This window comes from Echinops telfairi, unplaced genomic scaffold, assembly GCF_000313985.2.
Source record: "Echinops telfairi isolate 266 unplaced genomic scaffold, ASM31398v2 ScPeMD7_19;HRSCAF=73, whole genome shotgun sequence".
Lineage (NCBI taxonomy): Eukaryota > Metazoa > Chordata > Mammalia > Afrosoricida > Tenrecidae > Echinops > Echinops telfairi.
The window spans coordinates 3,765,129-3,773,004 of record NW_022103916.1 but is presented as its reverse complement, the minus strand read 5'-3'; the positions used below and the strand labels follow the sequence as shown (position 1 = coordinate 3,773,004).

Sequence of the window (7,876 nt, the reverse complement as noted above, 5' to 3'; positions counted from 1 at the left end):
AACCCTTGATAATTTATAAATTATTTTTATTCTCATATTTTACACCATCCGCTGTCTCCCTTCACCCACATTTCTTTTAAACTAGAGCTTGCAATTTGTTCCTTTTTGACCCATTTCTTTGGCTTACCTTTTAAAGAGTAAAATCCTTGCCTAGGAAAATAGCCTATTAAGTTTTAAGAGTTCCGTTGCCAAGAAATGCCCCTCAAGTCTCTGCCTTTAGCCAGGGCACATGATAATTCAGGGGAAAAAACTGAGCATTCTGATTCACCTTCTCAATGAATAATTTTAATAGTTGATATGTAGTCAGTTACTAAATATGAGCCTCTAGCCCGTTTGTGATGTATTATACATTCTAGACACTGCGCCTATTGCTACAATCTCATTTTGGAGAGAGCCCCCTGTTATGCTAATGGAAAGGATTAAGGTGAGATGTATACTTTACTAGAGAGTATAAACCAAGTCACCACCTTTTGTTTTATTGGGCATATGGTCTGCTGAAAGACAAAAGCACATTTCCATTAAAGCCATTCCTTAGTATATAAGAGAGGCATCTCAGAAGTAGAGAGAGAGGATTGCAGGGACCATTAAAGAAGAGCAACCAATGGCTCTACCTGACTTGGTGGAAGCAGTAGAGGCTATTCCAGGCTTACATTGGAGGCGGAAGGAAGAAGACCAAGAAACAGAGCAGAGGAGCAGTGAGACTGTGAGGAAGAACCTGATCCACAGAGGCAGGCTTCCTGATCCACAGAGGCAGAAGCCAAGGAATCACGTGGGAAGAGGCACTGCTCTGAGCTAAGCCTTGCTGTTTACTGATCCTAACTTGTTATGTGCTATTGAATCGTATATAACAGGACAAAACACAGCCATCCTCACAGTTTTCTTATGCTTGAGCCCATTGTTGCAGTTAATGTGTCTATCCATCCTGTCAAGGATCTTCCTGTTTTTCTTTGCCCAGCTACTTTATCAAGCATGATGTCCTTCTGTAGAGGCAGGTCTCTCCATACAACATGTCCAAGGTATGGGAGATGAAGTCTTGCCATCTTTGCTCCTAAGGAGCATTCTAGCTGTACTTCTTACAAGACAGACCTGTTTATTCCTTCCCCCCCCTCTTCTAACAGTTTTATTTGCCTTTAATGTACACATCACACAATTCAGTATTTCAATCATGACGAGAAGAGTTATAAAAACAAAGCCCTGTATTTGTGACCTTTATCTGTGAGTTCTGGCAATGAATGATCAGTCCCAGCAGAAAAGTAGAGTGGCATAGGAGGAATGGTTGTTGTCAAATTAGGCAGAAAGGATGGAGGGAGGAGGCATGACTGGCCTATCCTATGGCAATGGGGTTGGGTTGGATTCTCCCTTGCGTAGCCAGAGGAGGTCAGATATGGCCTCTACACCATTTTCACAATAGTGTTTTTAATATAAAGTAAACAATCCATTGAGTTTTACATTCCATATCATTTGAATTTCATTTTATTATTTTCACCAGCAAGCGTAATTTTCTAATGTTCAGAATTTTTTTTAAGAATGACTATTTGTAAGCCATTTAATGTTGACCAATCCTTGTTAGTGATCAAAATTTGATATTTTTTTCTGGCACACTCCATTATATAGGAAAATCATTGCGAAAACACTGTCTCCATTTAAAAAATAGGTATTGCTATTTATTCTTCAGAGTTTCTGGCTTCTCACTGGATTTATCTTATGATCAAGACTAAAAACCATGTACTGCATATGCTTGTTGTTGTGCCTGTGGTAGCAAAATTCTCTCAACGCTGTGGTCATTTTTTCGAGAGCTTAGTTATGCATTAGAAAAAAAATACCCAAGAATTTAATAAATATAACTTGTTGAGGGAGTATGACACCAAGGGATATCATTACAGGTGGATTTACTGGAGCTTTAGAACCAGTCTCACTGCAAATGTATTGCTAAGATTCAGCCTTTCTAATAAAGAGGTTCTTGATAAAATTGGCATAGACTCATGTATATTTGCCTACTAAGCATATCAAAGCACTTGTATAGAAACTGAATTTTATTTTAAGGTTTTCAGTTTGCTCTACCTTTTTGCCCATCCATAGAATTAATTGTAAATTTGATTTGATTATAGAAAAGCAACTCTTTTTCAGTGGCAAGTGGGTTGACAGTGTTTTAATGGTTGTTTAACTAGCAGGCTGAAAGGAGCCTTTTGAGCAATTTGATGTTGGTCTTTTCAATTTAAAAAAGTTAATGAAAATTATGACCTCCTGTCCTGCAATACTATTACTCTGAAGAGTTGTATGCCGAAAAATAAAAACAAAGAATTGTGTGCCTCAGTGAAGCTATTTAGGTTAAAACAAACTTCTCCTTTTTCATTTTCCAGGGGGCCTTTGCCTACATAGTCAACTATTTCATGTACGTCCTCTGGGCTCTCCTGTTTGCCTTCCTTGCTGTATCTCTTGTGAAAGTTTTTGCACCTTATGCCTGCGGCTCTGGAATCCCTGAGGTAAGTCTCTAAAATGGTTTGTAATTTGTAGCCAAAGTGATCCTTATTTGGTTCAAGCTGTTTAATAAGTATCCCAGCATATACTACAATTTGGTGAATATTAAACAGGGTCAGGCCCTGAAATAAACTGTAACACTTTTCTAGAACTTCCCCCAAGTTTTCTCCTAGCCTGTACTTCTGAAAATTAAATGAAAACAAATTAAATTTAAAATTAATTGAAAAGTAAAGGGAACGGCTTCTGAACCGCGTAAGGGGTTCTACTGAACCAGATTCCTAAAGGTTCTTCCCACTCCCTATCCAAGGAGCATTCAAAAAGTAGCAGTTTTGTTAACTTTGTTAGAGCAGAAGAAACAAAACTCTTTTACTACAGTTTCCATAATGTGACTTTAGCCAAGAGAGGGTGTTCAAACTATTCATAACTAGTTTTAGTTGAGATTGTTTGACAGCTACCAAAACCTCCAAGATGACCTTGTTCATCTTTGTTCCCTAGCAAAGTAATAGTCTTCGATTTCTTTGGCAACAAATCAAGGCTATGCCTAAACTGTAACATTGTTTCTGTCAAATTAACCTTGCCCTCTCATAAAATGTTTCTTGGGCCACCATTTTGTAAAGTAAGGGTAACACTCACTTATTCCCTTCTTTGACTCCCCTTTCTCCTTATACGTATACTCTTATATGCCCCCCTCCCCCTAACAAAAGAACGTGAAATTTTTCTTGGGCTCCTGGACTCCCTCCCAAATTGGGATCATAGTAGGTCAAAGTATTTGTATGCACTGTATACAACATGTGTAATTTCTAAATTGAGGTTCAGAATATTGCTTCTTAGTCTATATTTGGTCTTTGTGTTTTACTTGCAGATAAAAACTATCTTGAGTGGTTTCATTATTAGGGGTTATTTGGGTAAGTGGACCCTAATTATCAAAACCATTACCTTGGTGCTGGCAGTATCATCTGGCCTGAGTCTGGGCAAAGAGGGCCCCTTGGTACATGTGGCTTGCTGCTGTGGGAATATCCTGTGCCACTGCTTCAACAAATATAGGAAGAATGAAGCCAAGCGCCGAGAGGTAATAACAACCTGCCGTACTGTTCTCTTTGTGGGGGATTCAAGAAAAATACCTTTGTTGGGGATTCAAACAAAATAGAAGCATAAATATCGAGGAACTTATCCTCCAAACATCCTAGCATGTGTGTGCACAAAGGTGGATGCACGGGAATATAATTAGTGTAGCATTTACTAACATTGTGAAAGGCTAGAATATCTAAATGTCCGAACATAAGAGATTAATTTAATAAATAATCAATCATTAAAACAATGTGCAGTCATTCAAAGAATGAGATGTATACTGACATGAAATGATGACTAGAAAACATTATGTTTTAGGCCAGTTTCTGAAGAATGTATGGAGTATAATTCAATTCACGTTTTGCAAAGGTAGCATAAAGGTATGCACTTGACGATATCTGAAAAGTTGGTGGTTCTAACCTAATCGGAGGCACTGAACAAGGAAGACCTGGCAATCTGCTTCTGAAATGTCTTAACAACCACAGAGAGCAGTTCTGCTCTGCACATATGAGGTCACCATAATTTGAAATTGACTCATTGATAACCAACAAAAACATGAGTGCATGTATACTTAGGAAATGTCTGGAGCATAGGTTTATCTGAAACTATTTCTTAAGATGAAAAAAAGGCTACCTCTGTGTTGTGTGAAATTAAGATAATAGGAACTTTTAAAAGCAATTTTTATTGACCTATTTTTCATATGCCATACAACTCAATCGTTCAATCGTATTAAAAAATTTTGTGCTATCATTACCACAATCAATTTTAGAACATTTTCTTTCTTGTGTTCATTGTTGTTAGTTCTCCATTTCCCCCAACTACCCCTGCCTTGGTTAAGACCAAGGTTATTTCAGTGAAAAAAAAATTTTTTTTTTTTGCAAAAAGTGGGCATTAGCAATTATTTTGGGGAGAAATGAATCATAAGACACAGAAGGAAACTTGGAGATGCTTAACTTTCAAACGTGGAATAAATTCTCATAGTGCAAGGGAGGAAAGTTCTTGACACCATTTAAAAAGAGGAAGCCTCTTTCCTTGCCACACCTACACACATTTAGGTCTACTCTACCCTTTAAAATCTCTTGCTTCTAGTTGTTTTCCTTTTTCTGTTTCTAGGGGGTTCTGGGTATGGAGTAGGACACAAAGTGGAAGAAACTGTAAATACTTATTTATGAATATTTCAGAATTTGCAGCTCCTATAATAGCTGTGTTGGAGCCCTGGTGGCATAGTGATTATGCATTGGGCTGTTGACCATAGGGTCAACAGTTTGAAATCACTAGCTGCCTTACGGGAGAAAGACTACTTCCATAAAGAGTTATAGTCTGGGAAACCCACAGGGGCAATTCTACCTTGTCCTGTATGTAGGGTCACTGTGAGTCAGAATCAGCTAGATGGCAGTGAGGTTTTTTGGTTTGTTTGTTTTGTTTTAATTGCTGCAAACCAAATATAACTTCAGTTTTGTGTTATTAGAACACTCTTTCAAATAGAGGTTACAGTGGGGATAGGGGAAGAGTGGCTGCAGAAGCTGCTTATTTTCAAGCAGTTAATAGTTACTTGGTTTGAAGGTTTAGGGTCATAATTTTATGGCACATCCCAGTTAATTGGCCTAATACTGTGTTAGTGCTTCTGTTCTACCTTCTAGTTCATTGGTAGTGGCTGGAGTCATACAAGCATACAAGTAGCCATCCAAGATACAACAATCTGTCTCTCTTCACTTGGAACAATGGAGGAAGGAGTGAGGAATAGAAGGAGGATATGAATGTATGGTTAATAGCCTCTATTAGCAACTGCCTCCTTTGCCTTAAGACCAGAATTAAATTTAGGACTTAGCTACCATTACTAAACATGTTGATCAAAGATTCTAAAGGAGAATTCTGATCGGTGTATGTGTGTGTGAAGAACAGAATACCATTTTTTCATAAAATCTATATATTCTGGAGCCATGAAGTCTGGATGAACCTCTGAAACTATTGCCTTGAGATAATTTTTAAATGTTAAGCCAGAACTATCCCCTGAAGTCTTCTTAAAACCAAGCAATAGTTTAACTTCACTAGTAAAAAATGTCTGCCTTGATGGACATTGGGCCTCCACTCAAGTACTCCCTTAATGCAAGAATACTTTGTTTTATTAAACTGCCATTCTGTGATGCTCACCTTCCTGACACAATCGCTAGAGACAAAATGGGTGCATACGCAAATGTGGTGAAGAAAGTTGATGGTGCCCAGCTATCAAAAGATATAGCGCCTGGGGTCTTAAAGGCTTGAAGGTAAACAAGTGGCTATCTAGCTCAGAAGCAACAAAGCCCAGATGGCAGAAGCACACCAGCCAGTGTGATTACGAGGTGTCAAAGGGATCAGGTATCAGGCATCAAAGAACAAAAATCGTATCATTGTGAATGAGATGGGGAGTGCGGAGTGGGGACTCAAAGCCCATTTGTAGGCAACTGGACATCCCCTTACAAAAGGGTCGTGGGGGGGGAGACGAGCCAGTCAGGGTGCGATGTAGCAATGATGAAACATACAGCTTTCCTCTAGTTCCTAAATGCTTCCTCCCCACCCACTATCATGATCCCAATTCTGCCTTACAAATCTGGCCAGACCAGAGGATGTTCACTGGTATAGATAGATACTGGAAACACAGGGAATCCAGGAAGGATGATCCCTTCGGGACCAGTGGTGAGAGTGGTGATACCAGGAGGGGGGCGGGTGTAAAGAGGGGCAACCGATGACAAGGATCTCCATATAACCTCCTTCTTGGGGGACGGACAACAGAAAAGTGGGTGAAAGGAGATGACGGACAGTGTAAGATATGACAAAATAATAATTTATAAATTATCAAGGGTTCATGAGGGAAGGGGGAGCGGGGAGGGAGGGAGAAAAATTAGGAGCTGATGCCAGGGGCTTTCATGGAGAGCAAATGTTTTGAGAATGACTTGTCTGCTGTCCATTCCCCAGGGAGGGGCTGATATGTAGATTCTTGTAATCAGTTCCCCCTTTCTACCCTACCTTCAGAGGTTATTTTAATGGGAGAGGAACAAATTCAGAAAAAAGTAGTGTGCAAATACACAACTTGAAGAATGTGATCAACGTCCCTGAATTGTGTATGTAGAAAGTGTTGCATTGGTGAATACTCTGCTGTGTAGTCTCAAAAAAATAAATTATATTAAATTTGTTGTTTTAAAAAGCATTCCTTTACAAAGTGCTATGTAAATACAACTCTGTGCTTCATTTAGGTGGTTAAGAGGTCTATAAACTTAAATTTAGTTATTAAATTCTAAGTATTAGGGATAGGGGAATAAAGGACACACTTAAATTACAAAGAAAAGGCCTTCAAACTTACCTGTTCAAACATTAAAAATCACACCCCTATATACAGTGTTTGTTCTTAAATGTAAACTCTTCAATTATGATTAATGGGAACATGTAAAGGTATTGTTGTTTAATGTTTAGTAACAATTTGCATTAAAATTTGATTTGAAGTTAAAAAAAATATTGTTATTAACTTTGAGTTTTGGATCATAGGTCTTGTCGGCTGCAGCAGCAGCTGGTGTATCTGTAGCTTTTGGGGCACCTATTGGCGGAGTGTTGTTCAGCCTAGAAGAGGTAACTACTTGGTTGTAGAATATGTGCATGCTTTTGTGTTGGGAAGTTTGATCAAGATCTATGTATGTACATTGCAGTCCCTACATGTTCTGCCCAACCCAATGCTTTTCTGTGTGATGCTAGAAATCTATGAGCAGTTTTATCCTTAACACTAATTCTCAACGCACAAACTTTTGACCCCGAACTGTTTCTGCATAGTGCCTGAATTCACTTTCTCACCTTCTCTCTTACAGGTCAGCTACTATTTTCCCCTCAAAACACTGTGGCGTTCCTTCTTTGCTGCGTTGGTGGCAGCCTTTACTCTACGCTCCATCAATCCATTTGGGAACAGTCGTCTAGTTTTATTTTATGTGGAGTTTCACACGCCCTGGCATCTCTTTGAACTAGTGCCATTCATTTTGCTGGGCATATTTGGCGGTCTGTGGGGAGCTTTGTTTATTCGCACAAACATTGCCTGGTGTCGGAAGCGTAAGACCACACAGTTGGGCAAGTATCCTGTCGTAGAAGTACTCATCATGACAGCCATCACTGCCATCCTCGCTTTCCCCAATGAATATACCCGTATGAGCACAAGTGAGCTCATCTCGGAGCTGTTTAATGATTGTGGCCTTCTGGACTCCTCTAAGCTCTGTGATTATGAAAACCATTTCAACACAAGCAAGGGTAGTGAACTGCCTGACCGACCTGCTGGCCTGGGAGTCTATAGTGCAATGTGGCAGCTGGCTTTGAC

The 7,876-nt window shown here is 39.3% G+C and overlaps 1 protein-coding gene and 1 pseudogene across 1 annotated transcript in view; one reads left to right on the top strand and one right to left on the bottom strand.

Annotated features, from left to right (window-relative positions):
* The window catches only part of LOC105979571, a 15,411-nt pseudogene extending 13,626 nt beyond the window's left edge, over positions 1-1,785 (bottom strand).
* The window catches only part of CLCN5 (chloride voltage-gated channel 5), a 195,716-nt gene that overhangs the window by 176,157 nt on the left and 11,683 nt on the right, over positions 1-7,876 (top strand). The window contains exons 7-10 of the mRNA XM_045288271.1: positions 2,361-2,483; positions 3,341-3,547; positions 7,066-7,146; positions 7,380-7,868. Of these exons, the coding sequence (XP_045144206.1) occupies positions 2,361-2,483; positions 3,341-3,547; positions 7,066-7,146; positions 7,380-7,868 (900 nt within the window). The remainder of the gene's footprint in view (positions 1-2,360; positions 2,484-3,340; positions 3,548-7,065; positions 7,147-7,379; positions 7,869-7,876) is intronic.